This window comes from Capra hircus, chromosome 27, assembly GCF_001704415.2.
Source record: "Capra hircus breed San Clemente chromosome 27, ASM170441v1, whole genome shotgun sequence".
In the NCBI taxonomy this organism is placed as follows: domain Eukaryota; kingdom Metazoa; phylum Chordata; class Mammalia; order Artiodactyla; family Bovidae; genus Capra; species Capra hircus.
Window position 1 is genome coordinate 19,968,906 of NC_030834.1, and position 24,249 is coordinate 19,993,154.

Sequence of the window (24,249 nt, forward strand, 5' to 3'; positions counted from 1 at the left end):
AGTAGGAATAGGATACGATTTGAAATACTGATTTACTATAAGCAGTTAGCAGGTTCAATAGTTCCACTTAAAGTTTAAAGTGGTTTTGGTATAGTTTAGAAATCAATCACAGATAACACCTGGCAAGTTTTGACTAGTGGAAAAAGACAAATACTGGTGAAACTGCATTCTGGAAGAATGAGTATGGATGGATAGGAGGAAAGTGAAGAAAATAAGCAGATGGCAACAGCGTCTGAAGTTAAAATTAGGTTTACTCATTATGAAGATGTAAAGTCTGAGATGAGATAAAGAATAATAATAAAAGTGGATTATATATACAAATATTTAGCTTCAATATATGGCCAGAAAGTTCACTACCTGAGTGAAACATGAATTGAGGCAGTTGTTAAATATTTGGAGGAAAAGAAAGACTGATTGGGAAGAGAGTGTATTAAATAAACTAGGTGTTGGCAAACTATGGGCCAAATCTAGGCTGCCATCTGTTTTTGTAAATAAAACTTTATTGGAACACAGACACATTCATTACAGGCTGTCTGTAGCTGCTTTTGTATAAGCACAGAGCTGAGTCATTGTGACAGGGATCCTACAGCCTGGAAAGCCTAAAATTTTTACCACTGTGGCCTTTTGAAATAAAAGTCTGTAAACCCTTAATAAATACTCGAACATATTAATAGACATCTTAACTAAGCTATAAGATTTGGTCCTACTGTTAACTGTAAATAGTTATTATTCAATCAAGTAGTTTTTAAATAATGAAGTATGATCTGTGCATTATGACTAAACAAATATTACTGTGAATCAAAACTGTACTAGACCCAGTTTAACTGAATCCTGCCTAGGCTGGCTTTTTTAGTGTGATGCTACTGGTGATGTTGGCTTGGCATCAACTGTATCCTCTTGTAGGTCCCAGAGGAAAAGGTTTGGACGTGCATTAGAAGGAAGCTTTTTGAGCTCTATTTCCACACTGTGGTGGCACTACAGTGCCATAGGACTCTGCCTGTTCAGCCTGCTGGGCCCACTGCCATGGCTATACCCAGTGTCCGTATGTCACACAAAGTGTGACCTGACAGCCCTCGCTCCTGCCTTCTGCCTCCTGCCCCAGGGCATCCGTGTTGCTATGGAGACAGGAGAAGATGCAGGCCCTGCCGAGCTGGCTCATGTCTGCTCGCCAGCTTGCCCTGTGCCTGTGTGTGGCCTGCAGATGCAGTGGCCCCAGTGTGGGATACCAATACCCTGTGCGGCAAACGCTGACCAGGAACAAATGAAAGATTCTGTTTGTTTAGAGAAGTTATGTGCTCTAGTTCAAATGTGACCAGTGCTAGAGGTTCCTTGTTCTCCAGAAATAATTCTCAGTCTTGTCCTGAATCTGAAATAAGGAGAGTGGAGCCCAGGGAGAAAGTCAAGATGGAGGGAGCTTCGCTGTAACCCATGACTGGCTTTTCCCAGACAAATACCTGGCTTTTACCACAGCTGCTGTTGGCTCTGCTGTCACTGCTCTGATTAGGGCAGGGGCAGATCAGCTATTCCTATCTAACCCCCAAGATGGTCTGATTTGTTAGGAGTAAGAGTGAGAATGACCTGTGACTTCTGCAGAGCCTGAGAAACTAATCTGGTCCATGACCTGAGAATAGCAACCCTTACACAGAAGGCACGATGCTCACCTATGACATATATAACATGACCGGTCTTTGTGCGTGGGACAGCCTGTTCCTCCTCCGATTCCATAAACATATTGGTTGCTTTTAGAAGAGTTTTCAGCAAAATAAATCCCAGCACCAAACATTCCTCCTATATATGCATGTCGCTCATCAAACCCTTTATGAATAATGGCATTAATGAAAGGAGAACCTAAAAATATAAAGACAGATCAGTTCTGAGCACTTTCTAGAATCTCCATTAGCTACATACTATTTGCACTTGGCAGGGTAACACTAATAATGCTTATACGGGAAGTTTACTCTGTAGGATGGTCTACGATACATAAATTACTCTCATGTACTAGAATTTTACCAGGGATTCATAGTGAGATTTCAGATAGCAAAGTACAACGTAACTTTGAAAATACAGATTATTTTACACCCGGTATTGCTTTAAGCAAAAACAGATAATCCAATAAACTAAAACAATTCTGCTGAACTACTACAAAAATAGTGTTTTACCATCTAGATGGCTCAGCATGCAATTTAAATTATGAGACAATTTCAGATAAATTATTTTCATTGTACGTGCCTTGGAAAGCCCCTATGTGTAATGCTTTAGAAAGCTGGTACCAACATGTAATGAAAAAGATAAATAAATAAAAACCATTTTTAACATGACACGAATACAGTCAATATCACAGGCTTTTCACCTTCCTGGAGTTTGCAAACAGAGCTGATGACCAGTGGGTGCTCACCGTGAAACAGCATGCGCTCATTGTGGTGGTTGTGATTCTCCTCGGATACTTCCTTCTGTCTGTGGCAGAACCGCTCTCTTAACTTCTTGTTCACAACTTTCTGAATCTTTAAAGATGAGGAAGAAAGACGCGAATCAGTGAAATGCGTGTTAACCGGCAGTTTATAATTTAAAATAAAAAGTATGTTTTTCTTTAGGGAGGTTCAATTTTTGTTTTGTTTGCTTAAAACATTATTTAAAAACGATACAGTTGCCAGGTCACTATAATTCAGTTAATACTCTGTTTTCAGTGACAATTTTCAACTACACTTTTTGTTCGTTATCTGCACCTGACCTGGCTATACTTCAAAATCACCTGAGGACTTCAGGTTGTAGGGGCCTGTAAATCTGGACTTTCAGAAAGCTCCCCAGGTAATTCTGATGTGCACTGGTGTAATATCAATAGGTCCATTAATCCAAAGGGTTAAACTACTTATCAACAGATTTTATTCATCTTTATGACACCCCTTTGAAAAAAGCACATGGCAGTCATTTATTTCATGTTATGAACTAAAATACTGAGATTAAGAGATATATGCATTCTGATATAATCACTGACTCAATCAGATTAAAAACCGAGGCCTTTAATACTACTTTGAAATCGTGAAAACAGAAATTACAGTTCAAATTTGTGGATGAGCTGGGAGTCTTATCACCACACTGGTCTCATGAATGTCAACAGATCTAGCTTATATCTGATAGTCAGGCAAGCTGTGCAATCCAATTTTCACCCTGAAATGGTCAAAACTTACTCGAATGACATTGTATCTGTTGAAGATGCCTCCAGCATTACCACCATCTCGGTGTTCTCGAATTGTACTTTGCATCTACAGAACAAAACAAAACAACTTTCTGAAAATATGCTGGTGTGGAATTCTGAACACATTCCTCCTGTTTTCAACATTTTAATTCTATTGTATTGTTTCACTAATGAGTCTAAGACTCAGCACAAGTAAGTAAATAGGAGTTCACTATAAATGAGTCAGTAAGTTTAGTGAATAAGTATTTCTGGTGAGAAAATAGACATAAATATCAAACTTTTACACTTTCTATTTAGTTTTTAATAAAAGCTTTGAAAGGTCTTTCTGCAAACACCATGGGGTAAAATACCATAGTAAGTCATCCACAGTACTGTTTTTTGTTATTGAGGAGAACCAACATTGTGATTAAGTCAAACTAAAACTCCTACTGATGTTGAACTAATACCCCATTGCACTAGTGCTAAAAATAAACAGAAAAAATTGATAAAAATCAATAAATTTTTGTCCCTTAGGTGAAAAAGTCCACGTCATCTCTTTGCTCTGGGATCTCAAAGTATATTTGCACAGATGGGGGAAGCTGGGTATAACTTGTAAGTAAGTGGAATAACTGTCTTCTGAATACTACTTACCCTTCTACTCTTCAAATTAAGAATTATGATAGTTTGAAAATTAAGATGTTTTAAATTCCTGAGTTTCTCAGAGAACTGACTCAAACAGTTGATTCTCTATCTCACTGCTCCCTTTGTGAAGTTAGTCCCTACATTTTTGACCTTATAATCAGAATTTACTTATTGCTCCCTTTGTGAAGTTACTCACTACATTTTTGACCTTATAATCAGAATTTACTTACTATAAGGAGAATGACTACTCAGTAAGACAGGAGAAAACAGGATGCTTTCCTGCTAAACTAAGAACGAGCTTCAATGTTACCCTGGGGTAAGGGTCCTGAGACCCTGGGATGGGAATCATGTCAGCACTAATTAAAAGGTGGAAAACAAACAAAAATATAGGTATGCCTTTCTCTGCAAAACGCTGGAATTAGTTAGGAAGCTTATTTATTATGATAATGCCATTAGGCACTTTGTGATGTATAAGCTAAGTGAGGCATAAGCCATCAGGAGAGGGGGCATCTCTGTGGCATCACGTCTACCAGGAGGTTCATACAAAGTCTTACTCTGGTGCTTTAAAATAACTGACTGTAGAAATGAAAGGTGACTGGAGTTATGAGGCAGGTTTCCTAAGCACACATTACTTTATAACCACATTTTAGAACTTTGATGAAAATGAGAAGATGTTTATTATTTATGAGACAAGATTCTCACTCCGTGTTATTTTTAGGTAGCATTTTAACAGTATAAAAATATAGTTCTATAGGGTCTCTTTACTTCTACGAGTTTCAGGAAAGCGTCCAGAGTAAAAAGGCACCTGTGGCCCACCCACTGGAAACCCTCGGGGTTCTGATGCGAAAGCAACATAGAGCAGCGCCGCCTCTACAGCCCTGCTTTAATGCTGGCAACATGCCACCACAACGGCTAAGGGAGACAAGACAATGAACAGGCAACAGGCCGTCAGTCAATACAAGACAAGTCTACCTCTCCTGGAAACAGAGATGTAAGCAGGGATTTCAGGAAAAGATAATGACAAATTCTGATGTACATTACCTCCTCTTCTACTGACTGATACTCTTTATCTTCTGGAGCAAGATCCAGCAAAATGGTTCCCTGATTAACACAGTGAAAAGTCAAATAAGGGTTGGTGCCTGCAGGGAAGAAAAATTAACATATTAAACAAAGAGCTACACTATCCAGGCTCCATTTTATGGAAAACTCTCATAAATAGTTGACATTTTGGAACAAGTCTAAGCTAATTGCAACTTGAACCCAATATATAAGGTTATATTAAACAAATACATCCAAAGACAAGAAAAAAGTAATGGAGATGTGTTTGGGGTTCAATTTGCTCTTACAGTTCCCTATACCCACAACAGACTCAACAATTATTTGTTGAACTCAATCATGAACATACATGATTCTGATCCAAAAGAGAACACACTGTAATTAAATGCAGTCAGGTCTAAAATGTAAGAATTATCCTCTAAAAGAATTAGCATCTGTGAGACAGCTTGAAATGGTCCCTTATATAATAAGTTAAAAGTCCATTATTCTTGTTAATTTCATTATTCTTGTTGAGTTAGTACAGCTAAACAAGCAGGAGTCAAGATCAATACCTGCTAACATTTACTTTCATGTCACTCTTGCAATTTTACTGTCTCTGCAGACTAATTCAGTTGTTTCTTTTCTCTCTCTTTGCTTTTCTAGACTGAAAGCACTTCTAACAAACAGAGAAATGACAAACATGGAGGCATACAGAAAAAGAAAGAGAGGTGTGTAACAGCAAAGTCCAGCAGAAAAAGACTGCGCTGACAGTTGTGAAGGAGGGAAAAGGACGCAGGGTAAGACGGCAGATATGAACGGTCATGCTGTGAACCCTTGGTTTTCTCCTAAAACCAACAGTACTCTGTACTCTACTGAAGGATTTCAAGCACTGGAATGACATGATCATACAGTCATCCTGAAAAGGGTCTTCTGGTGATCATCTAAGGAAGGTTCGGGGAGCCGGGTAGGGGTGGGAGGCGGCAAAGGTGACTGTTGGAGACAAGCTGGAAGGTGGCTGTGTCAGTCCAAGAGAGAGACGATAGTGACGTGGATTAGGTGATAGCAGTGGGAAGGGCCCGAAGTGCAGATCCAGGGATATTTAGGATGCAATGTTATGGGGGAGAGGGAAGAGTGACTCTGATTTTTAGCCTGAATGACTTGAGGGAGAGCGAGACTAATGATGGAGACGGACAGGCAGGAGATGCCACAAGCTGAGTGTGTGAGCTCTGGGGTCAGGCCACCTGATTAAATGCCATGCAGGATACTTCCCTGGTGGCTCAGCTGGTAAAGAATCTGCCTGCAATGAGGGAGACCTGGGTTCGATCCCCAGATTGGGAAGATTCCCTGGAGAAGGGAACAGCTAGCTACCCACTCCAGTATTCTGGCCTAAAGAATTCCATGGACTGCATAGTCCATGGGGTTGCAAAGAGTTGGACATGAAATGAGTGACTTTCACTTCACAGGACACTTTATCACTAATTTCTGAAACCTCTTTATTTTTCAATAGCTTACCTTGTTGTCCACCTAAGAGTCTTTCTACTCCTTTGATTAATTTATGGCGGTGTCCATATGCATTGATGCCTATTTCTTTCAACTCTTCATGACCCATATCAGCCAACACATCTAGGGTAATCTGAAAAATGTAACAAAATTGCTAAATCTTTAACAGTTCATCAGATGATGAAAACTTTTCCATTTGTCTTCAGTGTTCCAGTATCCAGTCAAATTAAGAAAATCCTTGTCTCCTTTATCAGCATGAACTTAAATCTTCTTAAAGTTGCCTTCATAACCTTACCAGGGTTTTGCTTACTTGAAATATTCCTTGATTTGCTTTCAGTCCATGGAGAAGGAAAATGGGAGAAACAATGCTATAGAAATATAAAATGATCTCTGCCATTTTTCCTTTTGATTATTTCATTCTACCACATTTTGCTTGCCTCAAGATATAAGAGGAGACAACCAGCAGCGTGAAAATGGGGGAAATACCAGATCTCAATATCCAGAAGGAGGCAAAGATGAATGGTAGGGGAAAGAGGGGCTCAGCACAATGAAACAGAAGAAGCTTTAGGGAAGTGGGATTTATATAAAAATAAAAAAGAACTTCCTAGTGCTAAGAAGTATTCAAGCATGGAAGAGGGTGTCTGAGAAAGTAGCAAGATTTAAATCACAAGTATTTAGTTAGATTACAAACCATCTTATATAGAAACTATACAAAGAATTCCATTTTGGAGAAAAGAAAGTAGGTAGAATTTGAAAGAGTTTAAAAGCCATCTAACAATCCCTGAAGTCTAACATACATTTTATTTTTGTTCAAAACAGTGGATTAAAAGTTTTGGTCTTTTTTTTTTTAAGTTTTGGTGATTTATCCCTGTAAACGGAGGTAGTTCGCTTCTACACTTCGAGATCAACGTCTTTTCTTTGCTGACTGAAAGTAGCTGCGCCTCTACCGCCACCCAGTGGTGGTGCTCTGAACGCACAGGGTGAAATCTCCAGTAGCGGCATCTCCTAAATTTTCAGCTCAGAAGCTGGTCCTGTGACAATTCAAATACTACTTCACAAGATTAGCTTTTGATTTTCTTTTTCCTTGGGAAACAGAGAAATCCTTTGATAAACACTCTTTTCCAACTCAAGATATTTTTATCCACGGCCTTCTCTACCTTTATACTTGCACATAACATTTTAAAAAACTAACAAATTAGGTCTGGAACTCTGATGATTTTTATTGTCAGAATAAAATATTATATAATGAGTCTGATCTTCTCAGAGCAAAAAGCATACATCATTCACTCTTTGGAAATAACCTGCTATATTGCTCCTAAGTGGCCATTTAAGAAATAATCTCTCCATTGCACAAAATGGGCAATTCACTTCCAATTACCCAAAGAAGTTTTCCGCAGAGCTTCTTAAAAAAGCTCAGTTCTGAAATGTACATCTTTGAGACAGCAAAGTTTGCAACATAATAGGAGTCTTTACATTTTCAGCTAGATGTGATTTTAATATAATTTGGAAACCATGTACAAGGTTTACTACAGTACTGATATTCCACTTTTTTCTTCTAAACTTCAGATCAGGTTGACATAAAAACAGGATCTCATATCTATGTGGCAGCTTCAACTTAAAGAGTCTTTTAGCTTTTCTGAATTGATACGTACAGTGTGTCTGAAAGAAGCAGAAACCAGGCCAACAAAACATAGTATTAGGTTCCAGAGAAGAAATGGAGAACGTTTGATACATTTGTTCATTATGTGATTCCAATCGTGAAATGAATACCTCATTTCATCCTCATAATGACCCATGTTATACTATTACTGTCCTTATGAAGAAATTCAGGCTCAGTGAAATCATAAAAACAGTATACAGAAGAGCTGAAATGTATTGCCATACTTGTCTTTCTCTTTGCTTATTTGTCTTAAAAGGGATGACTAGAGAGCTAAAATAATTAAACATTAAATTTAACTGCTTTGAGTTACATGGTACTCAATTTGTCCTTATATTTATTGGAACTGGGGACTAGAAAACCTTAAATAACTAGCTACTGAATTTACACTTATGTTCACTTGTTCATTCATTCATACATAATGTATTTAATGAGTACCTTCTATATGCTAGGTATTTCCCCAAAAGTGACTAATTAAACATTTCATTTAATTCTAAAATGACCCATTACAGCTCAGAAAGGTAAACAGCTGGCCCCAGGTGGTAGTGAAACAGTGGGGCCAGGGAACAAACAGAACACTAACACTACAGGTCGTGACAGTTCCTCTACCAAGGAGATAAAAAGTCAACACAAATATCTGGTAAAGGTCGGTCAATGTTTTGGAGGAATCCCATGGGAACTCTCAGGAAGGCTACTGTGTTGAGGTTACAAGTGGGACTGGGAACTAAGAAAGGAACAGGAAGGGGGTCAGGAAAGGTTCTTAAAAGAAGGTAATAATTCAGCTGAGGAGGAAGACTTAGAGGAAGAAGGGAAGAGTGTTTACGACAAAGGGAACACTATGTACAAAAGGAAAACCAAGTGAATATAAAACATTTGAGAGACTCTAGTATTAATAATAAAGTTCAAAATGGTTAGTGTATAATGTATATACAGGAACAAAAAAAGTGATGGACAGAGCAGTAGGCTAAGAGCAGGGCTTTATGGGTCTTACACATCAAGCGAAGATAGTGTCCAAATGCCCAAGGACACCTTTTCAGCAGAGCAATACAAACTGTATTTCAGGAGGACGGTGGTACGAAGGGCAGATCTGGACGGGAAAGTGACTGTGAACAAGGTGACGATGGTGGGGTGGAGGAGACCGGAAGGGGTGAATTGGAGAGCAACTTCAAAGGGAGAGATGACCGGGCTTAGTAACAGACACGGTGAAGGAAAAGAAAGGCACGGGAGTAAAGGTTATTCCAAATTCTGATGATGAGTGAATATGATATTACTGTATTAATAATAAAAGGAAGTGGAAATAGCTGGAAGGTGGATTTTAGACACGTTTCTCCAAGATTCAAAGCTTTTATACTGCTAGAAATGTTTTTCTGAAAATTTTTAACTCACTTAAAAAAAAAAACAATGTAGTTACATCTAGGAAATTACAAGTTTGTTGGGCCAGTTATTTATATTCAACATGCATTAAAACCAAATTATAACCTTTAACACGAAGATCACCCATCTATCAGTTAAATCATCTTACATATAAAGCAAATTTCACTTCGAGAATGTTACTTTAAGAAGAGCTGCCTCTTGTTTCTAAGATTTATTTATTTTCTCTGGGGTGGAGGGAGGAACACTGGGGTTTTAATGAAAAAGGCCTTTCTTTTACGTTGCTAGGTTGCAGGCTATAGTAACAGATATTAGAATTAACTTTGCAATCATGTTCATAATTAATTTACCAAGTCCACGCCTTTGTCTTTAGATTCTGAAATAAAAATTGATTTGGTCACTTTTCATATATATATGTGGACCAGAAGTATGTTCACAAGGAGTCTTCTAAGTCATAGCATTTATGTTGCAGGAATTGCAATGTAAATCATAGAGCCTTTCCCACAGAAAAAGTATCATAGTCAGGAAGCTAGGTTACAGAGAAAGGGCCCGAGTGACCCTGGTACGACACTTAACTGTAAAGGACATAGGTATATATTACTTAATACAGAACTTGGCAAAATATATATGACAAACAAGCTAGCTAGGAGACTTCTGAGAGAATAACTGAAGGTAAGAGGTGGGGTGATGATGCTCTGAAGGAGGAGAAGTAAATAATCTTCTGTAAAGGACATAGGTATATATTACTTAATACAGAACTTGGCAAAATATATATGACAAGCTAGCTAAGAGACTTCTGAGAGAATAACTGTGAAGGTAAGAGGTGGGGTGATGATGCTCTGAAGGAAGAGAAATAAATGATCTTCCTTCCCCACTCCACTGGGAGAAAAGTATCTATCAGAATAGAAGTAATACTCTGTTATGTGTCAAAGCATCTCAGGAAACAGAATGACTGGCTCAAGATCAGTAATAGACAAGAACTAAATGGGTACAATCCACACACACCATAACACTTCCCCTCACCTCATGAGTACCTTGACCTCATCACATTCTACTGGACTGATGTAGAATGTTAACGGCAGAAAAGTCCTCTGGATAAGTTATGGAAAGGGTTACGGAACTTATTACTCTAGAACTAAAGGCTAGTCAAGAAACAACTGCAGTCAAAATAAAACTTTTGATTGCTTGAAGACTGGGCCAGAACATAGTCACACACAGTTCCATACAGAGAATGATATTATTTGTCTGCAGGGAAGGAATTAGGCTAGGTAATACACGTTAAATGGAAGCATCAACATATTGATTAAAAAAAAGGATACAGAAATTACTCTGGCAAAAGGAAAATCAATGGAACCATTTACTCAGAACAAAAGTGCAATGAAAAAGATAACAATGAAACTGATGAAACTACGATAAGCTGTCAAAAGGACCAACTGTAAGATTAAACTATTAAAAACAATAAAATAAGTATGCCATAGGGTACCATTACTATAAAAGAGAACATATAAAGTAAAAAAAGAAAAAATTATGATGCAAGCTGACTAAAACAGTAGAGGCTGAACTCTTTTGAAAAATGGCTAACTGGAATGATTTGCTTGAATCTGGATCTTTGTTTTTATTAAGCAAAGCTATGTGAAATTTCACAGTTATTGTGGATATGATTTGGGAAAAAGGGAAATGGCCAGAATATGGCTGTAGCAGAGGATACTGCTCTTAAGGCAGCTTTAATACCTTCAGGGAAAGGATAAGGGAAGAAGAGTATTACAGTGTAGGATATTCCCATAAGAAATCTCCAAGCCAGAGGAAAAATCAATGGCAGGTGAAGCTTAAAGGCAAAGGTAATTATTATAGCATTTATAAAACCTCTACCACCAGACAGAAAATACAACCATTGCTTCATAAAAGCATATTTTAAAAACTGGCACAGCAGTACAAGGCTGGGAATTTTAATTATCTGGACTTTTGAAAGTATTATTTTATTTTATAGGTAAGGCGAGTGATAGGTTAAATGCCTTAATCAGAATCAAGGTCTTTTTTCATTCCAGTGCTACTTCTACCAAACCGTTTTGATCATTAAAGATCAACTACAATATATAGTATAAAGAAATTTAGCTAAAATGAAAGACACTAGAAAATCCTGACATAAAAAATCTTTCATCATTGATACGAAAAAGACCTGGAGTTTTTAAAATTAACTCTGAACTGACTATATGCCTACAAAGAAATCAGAATGGGCCAGAGAGGCCAGTGAAGAATCTGGACACTGTATCCATAAAAAGAATAACTAAAAAAGAAGATGAATTTATTATGCTAAATTAGGAGAAACTTTGTAGGGGTGGGTAGTTGATTAGAAGGATAAATCCACAATAAGTTTACTAGGTCTTAGAAATGTAAGAAGGGCTATAGTTATGCTGCAGCGAGCTGACTGGTGACCCTCAAAAAGATATGTCCAAGTTCTAATCCCCAGAACTTGAGAAGAACCTTATTTGAAAAACTTCTTTTTTTTTTTCTACATCTTTGCAGATGTAAATTCAGTTAAGGATCTTGAGATAAGGAGATCATCTCGGACTAGGTGGGGAGGGCTTAAACTCAGTGCAAGCATCCTTACAAAAGATACACAGAAGAGAAGACAGACACAGAGAAGGCAAGGTGAAGGCAGAAGCAGAAATTGAAAGGATGCGGCCAGAAGCTGAAGGGGCCTAGCAGCTAGCAGAGGTGTGGGGCAGATTCTCCCCTAGACCCTCTGTAGGGACTGAAGCCCTGCTGACACCCTGATTTTGAACTTCAGGCCTCCAGAACTGTGAAGGAATACCATTCTGTTGTTTAAGCCACAGGTCTGTGGAAATTTGGCAAGGCAGCCCTATGAAACTAATGCTAGTCTAATAGGCAGAAAGGGGTGAGATGTCTGTGCAAAACAGTGTAAAGATAAACAGATGATTAACAGATTAAACATGGGGCAGATGTGGGTGTATTTTAGATTAGAAGCATTTCATTATACCTGTCCAAATTGTAACAAGATATTGTTCCACATCGATATAAAAAGGGTAATTCCTGTATCTGGGAGAAAGACTTACTGATCTCTAAAAATTCTTCCCATTCTAAGATTCTATGTATATTGATAATACCCAAGTTAAACTCAGGGATTTATTTCTTGATGTTTAATGGTAATAAAATCACATAGTGATGTTAAAAACTCACTATTCCATATAAAAACAGACTGATAAACAGAAGGATCTTAATTCATAAACAACCTAATGATTTCACACTAAGATCTTTACAGGCATTTCAGATCTGTCTGAAAACAGTCTAAGTCTTTAAGCATATGGCCAAGTTCCGGTTCAACATATTTCACTCTCTAGCTAGACAGTGGAAACTTCATAAAGGAGCAATTTTTAAAGGTACACTTGCCTAGGAATTATTTTGCTTTCCAGTTTAATGGACAACTGCTTCATGAAGATTTTGCTAAATAGTTAACATAAAAATTTCTTACTAGTTTTAAGTGAATCCAGTCACATTAGTAATAAAATGAGGTAAATAAAGGCTAATAATTTTTTGGAAACAAGATGAGGGAAGATTTTGAAAGCATTCTTTTGAGGTGGTTTCATGGCCTAAATTTTGACATGTAATAAAACATATTGAGCCAGACTGCTTATGAAGATACAACAACGTAACGTTAAAGACTCTTACCATCTGTTAGACAATTTTGGAAAGAAGCATAATTAGTAGATGCCCCTAGCTTCTTCAGAAATCTGTTCTGAGTTTTAAAAGAGTGGTTAAGAAGCAAAAAAGAGTAACTGGCAATTAATAACTCCTAGAATTTAACTGAAAAGACTGGACAATATATGAGAGCTTACCTGTTCTGTTTCAAAGATGTCCCGAAGATGTTCAAGACCAAGGCTTTTTAGGAACTGGCTAATATTCATGTCAAGACCCGCAACTAAAACAGACACACGTTAAAGTTTTTCAGAAGGAAGTACATCAAGCTAAAGGAAGCTTCAGTATTTACTTAAAGCCGTGGCTCTCTGACACACCCCTCTACACACCTGTGCAGCTGCTTCTACACAGCATAAAACGATCTAAATTACATAAATTTAATTCAGACACTTCAAGTTAGCTCTGAATTTTATGGGGAAGTAAAAGAAGAGTTTATCTTATCAGTAGTATTTATATTAATATTTTAAAGCACAATATAATGATTTTAGTGATATATTTAACAGTGGAATTTAAAAATCAAAATTTACCAGCTGTTGTTTCAGTTTTCATTTCTTACATAAACTCTCATTTTTTGGATGTAATTTCAGTAAGCCTCACTCAGTACTGCAGTAACATACTACAGCTGGAGTAGGGTGTACTGGGATATACGTGAGTAAGGACAATGCAGAAGTCAAGGCATTTAGTCTATGAACGCATTTTTGTTTTTAAAGAAAATATCTTATTTTATATAAATGCTAAGATTTCCTCCCTTGGGGAAGCTGGAGGAAGGCATAAGCCCCGGCCAGCCCTTAGTTCTTCAAATATATTATTCATGGCAGGGAAACTCATGGCAGACAGGCAGGAGGGCCATACAAAGAATGCAATACACTTGCTTGGACTTTTCTGCCGTGAGCTGAGCACAGAAGAAATCAAATGGAGGACACTTTTCAGTAGTCAACAACTGATTAAATAAAATGTGTGTTTCAAAGTTTCAGGTACCCGGACAGCAGAGCATGAGGGAAAGAGGGTAAGACCGTGAGGGTAGGGGCCGTGGCTGTCTGATTCTGGTGCCCAGAACAGTGGTAGTTTATGAAGACATGTTTCTTATGAACTGCTGTGTACGCGAAAACTCATAGACAGGATGTCTTTAAGTGAGGTGTTCAATAACTACCAATAGAAAAGAGGGAATCTGTTAATTTAGAACACCAAAACCAAGCGGGCATTCAGCGGTGTACTTGCCTTCTCCTTCCTTCCTCTCTGCGCCCGCCGCGCCATCCCCGGTGTTGGAGGCCCCTCCCACGGCCAGCTCTGCTAAGGGGCCGGTGAGGTTGTCTATGCTGCTAGCAGCAGACAGGCAGGAGGGGGTGGATGCTGGTGAGATCAGAGAGGCGCTCACGACAGTAGCCTGAGGTTTGAAACACGTCGGTAAGGCCTCTGGGGGCATGGCATCTATCAGCAGAGCTCTGATGTCATCAGCCTAAGAAACAAACAGATGAAGCACACACACAAAATATTACATCTTAAAATAAGTTTCTCACTAAGGACCGAATACGTAGTGAATTTTTTTCTTTCATGGATGCTCCATTATTCCCTATTAGTTTTTGACAATTCCTTCTTCTTTCCTTCTCTGATCGACAGCTCCAAAGAGTCCCAGTAGTTTCAGTAGGTAGAACTGGAGAAACTATTCGATACTAAAAAAACAGTATCCAATTTTTTCAAACTATTTCAAAATATTTCATTTTTTGAGGATCTCATGTGCATCCTGTGATGATAGTTAATAATATTGTACTATATTCTTGAAATTTGCTGAGAGCAGATCTTGAGTGTTCTCACCACAACACACACAGAAAAAAAGTTAACTGTGGAAAGAATCCAAGAGTGTGAACTATATTGATTCCCAGAAACACATTTTTTAACACTAAATGAAAAGTACGCACACAGTTGTTCATACTGATTGCCCATGTATTCAAAGGACATATAAACTAACAAAGATATGAAGAGTTAAAAATTAAAATATTTCATCCTTCTTCTAAAAAAGAGCACTTTTCAGAACACTGACTTTCGATCTCTTCTTTAGAAGGAGTTTCCATACTTACTATGTTTGTTTATGCTTAACAACTATGATGATTTTTGTTCATTTATTTAGTGCACGTTTAATAATTTAATGTATAATAAAAACCTGGTAAAATTTTAAAGGGACCGCACTTTGGCCAGCTTATTCATGAACTCTTCAGTCTGTTAGGCACAAGTGCTGTTAGAGTATGTGGGGGAATCCCTTCCTCCGTGTACATCTTGTACCCCTCCTCCCATCAAGAGGTGGCACCTATATCCCTTCCTTTCAATTTCGGTTGCTTGTGAGTCGCTGTGACAATTAGAATGCAAAGGAAGTGGTGCTCTGAAGCTTTTGAGCCAGGCTTTAAAAGGACTGGTGGTTTCTACATTTTTCTCTTAGAAATCATCCTCCCATGCTATAAAGAAGTTTGGACTAGATCACTGAGTCTGAGATACGACGCACAGAGAGGTCCTGCAGGATTTAAAGCCACCCTGGATGCTGTAGCCTCAGCTGAGCTCCCAGCTAAAGGCACTGCGCAAATAGCTGGACTGCCCAGCTGAGCCCAGTCAATGTACACGGCTCTGAGAAGCTATAAGTCACCATAATGAGTCACTCACTTGGTTTCGGTTAAGCTACTGTGAGTTTTGAAATTGTTTAATACTCAGTAATAGATGTATAAACCAGAACGTGGCTTACAGAAGTATTTTTGGTTAAAAAATTCTAAATTACGTGACCATACAGTAACTCCCTAATTTCTAGAAAGTTCAGGAAAGATGTTTCTGTACTGTGTTTAATTCTGTAGTTAAATAACACATTTAATCATGAAAATTTAATTTTGAAAATATTTCTATAATATATCAGTTTACTTTTCCATCTTCAGAAGAATGATATACTGCTTTTTTTTTTTCCCCTCAGTCACTCAGTCGTGTCCTACTCTTTGCGACCCCATGAATCGCAGCACGCCAGGTCTCCCTGTCCATCACCAACTCCCGGAGTTCACTCAGATTCACGTTCATCAAGTCAGTGATGCCATCCAGCCATCTCATACTCTCGTCCCCTTCTCCTCCTGCCCCCAATCCCTCCCAGCATCAGAGTCTTTTCCAATGAGTCTACTCTTCGCATAAGGTGGCCAAAGTACTGGAGTTTCAGCTTTAGCATCATTCTTTCCAAAGAAATCCCAGGGCTGATGTCCTTCAGAACAGACTGGTTGGATCTCCTTGCAGTCCAAGAGACTCTCAAGAGTCTTCTCCAACACCACAGTTCAAAAGCATCAATTCTTCGGCGCTCAGCCTTCTTCACAGTCCAACTCTCACATCCATACATGACCACAGGAAAAACCACAGCCTTGACTAGACGGACCTTAGTCGGCAAAGTAATGTCTCTGTTTTTGAATATGCTATCTAGGTTGGTCATAACTTTTCTTCCAAGGAGTAAGCGTCTTTTAATTTCATGGCTGCAATCACCATCTGCAGTGATTTTGGAGCCCCCCAAAACAAAGTCTGACTCTGTTTACACTGTTTCCCCATGTATTTCCCATGAAGTGATGGGACCGGATGCCATGATCTTCATTTTCTGAATGTTGAGCTTTAAGATATACTGCTTAGAAGATAATTTTTCTTTGATTATCTCATCCCCTCAGGTGAAGTGACGTCGCTCAGTCGTGCCCGACTCTTTGCGACCCCGTGGACTGTAGTTTACAAGGTTCCTCTGTCCATGGAATTTTCCAGGCAAGAGTACTGGAGTGGGTTGCCATTTCCTTCTCCAGGGGATCTTCCCGACCCAGGGATCGAACCCACGTCTCCCTCATTTCGGGCAGATGCTTTACCGTCTGAGCCACCAGGGAAGCCCAGGTAAATTACCATAAACACCAGATGCTCTAGCATACTATGTGAAATGTAGAAGGTGATAAGATAGCTTCAGTTCAGTTGCTCAGTCATCTCTGACTCTTTGAGACCCCATGAACTGCAGCATGCCAGACCTCCCTGTCCATCACCAACTCCTGGAGTTCACTCAAACTCTTGTCCATTGAGTCGGTGATGCCATCCATCCATCTCATCCTCTGTCGTCCCCTTCTCCTCCTGCCCCCAATCCCTCCCAGCATCAGAGTCTTTTCCAATGAGTCAACTCTTTGCATGAGGCAGCCAAAGTATTGGAGTTTCAGCTTTATAAGATAGCTTATTAAATGTAATTCTTTGAGAATACAATCTACACACGTTTTCCTATGATTCATGTTTTCCCTCCGAGTATGGTCAAAAAATGTAACTTACTGCTTAGTTTGTTTTAATAGTTTTAAATTAAAGCAACAACAACAACAAGAACTTTAAAAAATTCTCAAGTTTCCAGAAGGAAGGAAACTTATTCTTCTCCTAAGGGATAATATGCACCACTAAAGCAAACCTGCTAATAAACCCTGGAATTTACTGTCATCCCTGGAATTATAAAAAGCAATTCTAAATATTCTGAGGACTTACTGTCGCCAGATCTAAAGGGGTCTGGCCTTCCTGGTTCTTCATAGTCGGATCTGCACCGTGCGCTAGGAGTAGGGCACAAAGCTGCGTCCTGCCTTTTTGGGCTGCTTCATGAAGAGGAGTAAATGCCCACTTGTCTGTTGCATTTACGCATGTGTTGTATTTTATCAATAATGCTGCAATGTCCACATGCTGAAGAAAAACAAAAGGTTACCAAGAGGTAACAATGAGATTATCTGGTAAAGCTCCTTCAGGTATACTTGTTTTTATTTAACATTTCATTGCCCCTACATCTCTATTCTCATCCTTAACAAGTTTCTTTGATTAAAAAAAGAATATTCATTGCACGCTTCCAGCTGTATTTTGGACTTCATCTTTTCTTGCTTCCTCTAAAGTATCAATTTCGTAATTATTCTGCTACTCTGTAATTCTTCATGGGAGCTTTAAAAATTTTTTTATTCAGTCCTATAGCATATTCAGACCTATCTTAAATTCTCTAACCCACTGCAATCTGATCTGTTTATTTAAACACTTATCTCAAAGATTCTCAATGTTCTTTCTTCAGCCTTTGGGGAAGTAATGTAACGTAACAAAGCAACATTCTACAAAAATTAGTCTGTCATGCCTAAAGTGACTTAGGGGGTGGAGGAAATGTCAGCAGCAGCACATACATTAATAATCTGGACAGGAGGTGATAAGAGGCTGAACTGTGATGGTTGGAGAAGAACACAAAAGAAGAGCTAAATTTGAGAAATTCTGAAGGAAAAAAAATTGGGTTTTAGAAAAACAAATTAACTACAGAGGAAGAAAGAGTTGAGAAAGAATTCAAAGCTGACTGTCTTTTGTTTTTTTAATGTAGTCTAGAAGATTTACAAAAAAGGTAGAGGGAAGCATTAGCAGAAATTGAGTAGCACAAATATAAGTAGGAGGGAATCTTCAAGGAAGGTTCACTCGAGGTATGTGGTTTCTAAAGTAAAATATCTAAGTAATGGTGTTCTGTAAATGGTTTGACACAGAAGGTCAGAGCACAGATAGGACGGTCATTTATTTGTTCACTTATTCTCTCTAATGCACTTGCCCACCAATCAGACATCTGCTGAATACCTATCTGAGGCTGACTTTCATGAGAATGGGAAGAGATAAGGAAAGTAAAGACAGGAGTATTGGGATGTAGGGCAGGCTTCTTCAAATTTTCCTTAAGTATCCCTTAAAATATTTTCTTTGTTCTCCTAAATACACTCACTTCAAAAGGAATAGGTACTTCTTCTGAGGAAGAAGAAATGTATATTAAATTTTTTTTCATACAATACAAATATTTTCTAATTTTAGGAAAAGTGATTTCAGAAAACAGAAGAAAATTTATTAGACAAATACAAATCAGAAGCATCTAAGAAAGCTTCCGTATTTGCTCTGACAATATAAAAACAACTGCAACAGAGCATAATCAGTCCAAGGCTTCTGAAAACAGACCATGTTTGGGCCTTCTAGGGATTATGAATGATATGGCATAATTATAAAATTGATTCTAACACAAAAGATAGGAAGAGGTAACATCTATAGTACTATCAAAATCACTTAAAACAAACCCCTGTAATTTATTTCCCTTATTCAAAGGATATATGTTGAAAAGAATAGCTATTTTTATTCAATTAATCCAAAAGCATCAAGTAATTTCAAGCTTCTCCCCAGTAAGGTTACAGGGTATTTAAACTATGTTCCTGATGATTAATTTTATTCTACTGGCTCAGATAGTAAAGAATCTGCCTCCAATGCGGGAGGGCCTGGGTTTGATCCCTGAGTTGGGAAGACCCCCTGGAGGAGGGCATGGCAACCCACTCCAGTATTTTTGCCTGGAGAATCCCCATGGACAGAGGGGCTGGGTGGGCTACAGTCCATGGGGTTGCAAAGAGTCAGACGTGACTGAGCAACTAACACACACATTTATACTGATGGAACAATATAATCAGGTAGGCGAATTTGTATAGGTCTCCAAAATTAAGGCAGTCCAAGGAAAATTATGTGGGGATAAAATTAATTATATATATGGTATATATTATTAAACTTTCTTTATATAAAATCTGTAGTTCATGCTTGGAGAAACCAACTACATGCTTGTTAAATATGCTGAGAAACATCTGGAAATGCAAAAACAGGAAGCATATTACTATACATGTAACATAGTACTTGTATAGTACTATACACTAAAACACTAAAAAATATAGTGTTTTTTAGTCTTAAAAACACAACTCTTAGTCTTAAATAGCCACATCACTGGGGCAAAAATTATAACTGAAATTTAAGGCTGGTGAATGCAATAAATAGCTACAGTTCAGTCTTATACAACAGGACTGAGTGAAGTATTGAACTGGAAGGTCTAGAAAAGAAACTGAACTCTGCTGGACTGTTTCCAGGAGTCAATTTAATATGGTTTCAAAATTCAGCTGCAACACAAAATGCTTTAAATGACAAATGTGACATAAAAAAACTTCAAGGGCCCTAATTCAATTTTAGAAAGTTGGGAAGCAAGGAGAACAGAAATGTGCTTGGGCTCCAGTTAGAGCAATTTAATTTTACAATAATGGCATGCAATTCCCCTAACATATATTATACATTTTAGAGACAGCACTAAAAAATGAAAAAGTTGAGAAAGAAAACTCAGTAAATTGATTTACTCTTATGAAAAAATACAAAACTACAGGCCGTGTGGTAAACAAATATCAATGCCTTATATCTACTGAACAGCAAAAATATTAATGGTCAAGTATAAATATATATTAAAACTAATATAAGGCATTATAATAGAAAAACACTAAGCAGGGTAATGCACATTACCATTAATATATATTCTCATTAAACCTTTAACTTTTATTCAAATTTCTTAAACTATGTGTTTGTTTCTACATTTGGAAAAACTGAAGTGGTAAGTTCTTTCTATATAAAAAGGCCCAAAGATACACAGACAGCTGACTGACCTCTCAGAGGAAAAAGGTAAAATATGTATCAAAGAATAATGAACAATAAATAACAGCTAAGTAACTTTATGTCATTTCAGCTCTCTCACAAAATTATTTTATCCCCAGGATACCAGTTATCGTCCACTACTGAAGTCACTTAATCTGTGTCTATTTAATACTGATTTTGAGTTGGTCAGATACACACTCGGAAGTAATATTTTCTTTCCTATCTGTCCAACCTGAAACTGGTTTGCTGCTTTCCTGAAGAGTGTTTCAACTCAGGACATGTCATCCCCCTGAAATACTGGTCACTGAGAGGGGGCATGAGGAGGTGTGGATATGCTCATCATAAAGGGCAAGGAAGGAGACAGTAAAAGAATACGGAAGTCATATGATTACCTTTTACTTATAGTCTGTCAGGTTTCTTCAAATCTAGAAACTGTCCTCACCAATAATGACTCCATTTATGAGAGCCCCTGGTATGTACATTTTGGCATCTGGGCATTTTTACAGTCAAATAGGGATTAAGTGGCTCAGCAGAAAACACAGGAGCATTCATATTCTTCCTGCGTGAGTCATCAGACCTAGAGTGGGCCCTGGTGACTTCCAGGCAGGTGGTCCAACAAATATCATCAAGGTTGGAATACATCCATTTTCTCTTTCAGCCGACGATTATAGTTACAGGGCTTTGAAAGAATAAATTTCGACTTTCACAGTGGGGTTTCAGCTAGTCAGTGGGGTTTCAGCTAGTTATCTGAACTGTATGAAACCATATATAGCAATCACTCAACCATTTACTTGAATATTTCTAAGATGCTGATGATAAACATAAGCAAGCATAATTTCCATGCTTACAGAGTAGCCTGCTGGCTTTCAGAGTTTATAAAATCTACATAAGGTACAGTTAAGATTTATTATCTGTATCAATAACTATTAGCTGAGCAGCCATTAAATACCTATTATTGTACTACATAATGTGAAGAGTCCAAAAAGCTGAAAAATATACGGTCTTTGGGCAAAAGACAGTTAAGCCTAACTGAGAAGGCTAGAAACACTTTAAATAGTAAGATTAAAATTGTACTAAATTATGCTGTTGGTTAGGTATCTGTTGGTTACTTCATGTATGGTATGTATTTAACCAAGTAGTAAGTATCAGTGAACTTTTCTGGACTTTAGCACGCTCACCCCATAGGATGCCGCATTGTGAAGAGGTATTAAACCACCTTTGTCTTGGGCATTAACATCTGCTCCGTGCTCTAGAAGATACTCCGCTACTTCCAGGTTATTGTAGCCTGCTGTTAGAATGAAAAAAAAGCAAACATGTCAGCTTAAAAGGAAAAAAAAATGTATATAAATGATAATGATCAGAAAATATTGGGTTTTTAATACTTTCTGTTTTAAAAACTAGGTAAGAATGATTAAGAATAAAAAAATTTATAAGATTTATAATAAAAGTTATATAAAATTATGTCAGTGAAGCATTTTACTGAGTAGCAGCACTCTTCCTGATCAGCATTTCTTTCCTCTTCTGATGAACTGTATCCAAGAAAGGACATGAGCCTTGGAAGTGCTGGTGATGCTTACCTGCCAGGTGCAGAGGGGTGGAGTTTCTGCCCTGGGTGTCTCTGCAGTTGATATTCTCTGGGGTACAGAGCTTTTGCACTCTTGCCAGGCAGCCCTTCTTGGCAGCATCCAACAAAGCAGCATCTCCTCTCAGCAAGTCCTGAATATCTGTGTCTCCTTCTTTTACCAAATCTAAAGGTGTATTTCCATCTCTGTTCTTTTTAGTGGGATCTGCTCCATGCTACAAAATAACCAAATGGTGTTTCTGTTTTCTGTAGCATCTTTATTACGTTTTGTTTCTTTATTTTTAACTTCACTTTCACTCCTCCAAAGAAAAATACCTATTCAATGTGCATTGTGGAAAAACAGAGGCAACATTTCGTTTTTCTTGCAAATTTCCTACTTAGCAACAAACTGGGATCAGCTTTCTAACTACTTCCCAACCAAAGCCCCATGCCTCAGGATCACCTGTGATGGTGAGAGGGAAAGGTGTCAAATGCCTTTCACTTCTGTAGCATATACTGTCTCAGACTCTGTGCTGTCTTTGGAAACCACTTTTCCTTTTAGTGATGGCCTGGTTATTAATGCTAATCAAATCTTAATTATTAATATGTAAAGATATTCAGTGCTGATGAAATGAGAAGAGGAAGACACAGGTGGAAAAAGTATTAATACTCAATTCCAAATGGAATCAGTAAAAAGAAAGTTTGGTAATTTAAAAATATTTTTGTTTTAAGTCTGAGCACCTAAAGTGAAATTAGATAGAATATTAACAATAAACTTGATTTTATACATTTAATCATTTATACCTATGAAATAAAGTAATTAAAAGTCAAGAATCTTTATTTACAGACCTGACACAGATGTTATTGGCTCACTGGGGAAATTTGGAATAACCAACCCAGACAGTGAATTCACAGTGACCTAGAAGTTATTTCTTACTTAACCAGGGACAATAAAAATTAGTATCAACTACAGCGTTATTCTTAAAACTCATATGAACATATCTGATCCCATAAAAGTGGTAGGAGAAGAATTTTATATTTAACTAAGACAAGTTTCTCTCTAGTTTAAAAAAGAGAGAGAGAAAATGATATAAATACATGTCCAGTCATTTTTCACATCTTTTAATTTTCTATCTTTTAATGTTTAATTAATGCTTAATCGTTAGAGGTGAGTTTGTTAACAATAATAAAAATAGCTACCGAGAAAAAAAAAATCGAACTTGATGGAAAAACACATTTCTTCTTATATAAATATCTTCTGATATTAATTGTCAGTTACAGGTAAGTAATGCAAGCTAATTCAACTCTTTCCAAAACCTACCTTGTTGAATTGTGATGAACTCAACATAATCAAATCAGTTCAGAAAGGCACTTCAGCCACTACTCAAAGCTACGTAAGAATCATGATATCACACTTAAACATCCCCCTAGAACAGAAAACGGAAGCAGTCTCTACAGCACTTACTGCACTGTATTACAGAATAATTTACCTTGATGTCATTTTACATCCTAACCAAATAATATATAAAATTACCTTATATTTTATAATTTTTAAAAGTACATACTTTTAAAAGGAGCTTGCAGATTTCATATTTTCCTTTAGCTGCTGCTTCATGTAGAGGGGTAAATTTCCATAAGTCCGCCACATTGACGGAAGCCCCATGTCTTACCAAGAGCTCAGCTACTTCGTAGTGTCCGTATGAACAAGCATTATGAAGGGGCACCAAGCCACTAAACCAAAGAAAATCATTTTAAAGACATACAATAAAGCTGTGTGTTAAAATGATACATATAATAAAATAATTCTCTATGGCATTTGACTATTATTGAACACTCCCTTAAGAAAAATAATTCTCTGATCTTGAAGATAGTCAGTATTCAGTAATGAAAATAATGACATCAACCAAGAACTCTAGTCAGATGTACAAACTATTCTGTGATGACTCGTTTAAGTTCTGATTACAAGGCAGCTGGCCTTCTAAAAGGACAAAAAGTGTCCCCATAAAAAAGGAGGGTGCCTCAAAAGATAAATTTAAGTTGCACTTAGTACATAGCAGACACATGGTATCAAGTTAGGACCTTTTTGCTTAGAGAGATCCGGTTTCTTTGTTTTTGTTTTTATTGTTTTGAGACCAA

General features: G+C 37.6%; 1 protein-coding gene across 2 annotated transcripts in view; it reads right to left on the reverse strand.

Annotated features, from left to right (window-relative positions):
* The window catches only part of TNKS (tankyrase), a 153,313-nt gene that overhangs the window by 9,984 nt on the left and 119,080 nt on the right, over window positions 1–24,249 (reverse strand). For both annotated transcript variants that reach the window (XM_013975432.2, XM_005698796.3), the window contains exons 15-25: window positions 23,679–23,844; window positions 22,130–22,349; window positions 21,731–21,840; window positions 17,595–17,783; window positions 14,310–14,547; window positions 13,232–13,314; window positions 6,362–6,482; window positions 4,856–4,953; window positions 3,186–3,260; window positions 2,396–2,501; window positions 1,662–1,848 (exon numbers count right to left, since the gene is read on the reverse strand). In XM_013975432.2, the coding sequence (XP_013830886.1) occupies window positions 1,662–1,848; window positions 2,396–2,501; window positions 3,186–3,260; window positions 4,856–4,953; window positions 6,362–6,482; window positions 13,232–13,314; window positions 14,310–14,547; window positions 17,595–17,783; window positions 21,731–21,840; window positions 22,130–22,349; window positions 23,679–23,844 (1,593 nt within the window). The remainder of the gene's footprint in view (window positions 1–1,661; window positions 1,849–2,395; window positions 2,502–3,185; window positions 3,261–4,855; window positions 4,954–6,361; window positions 6,483–13,231; window positions 13,315–14,309; window positions 14,548–17,594; window positions 17,784–21,730; window positions 21,841–22,129; window positions 22,350–23,678; window positions 23,845–24,249) is intronic.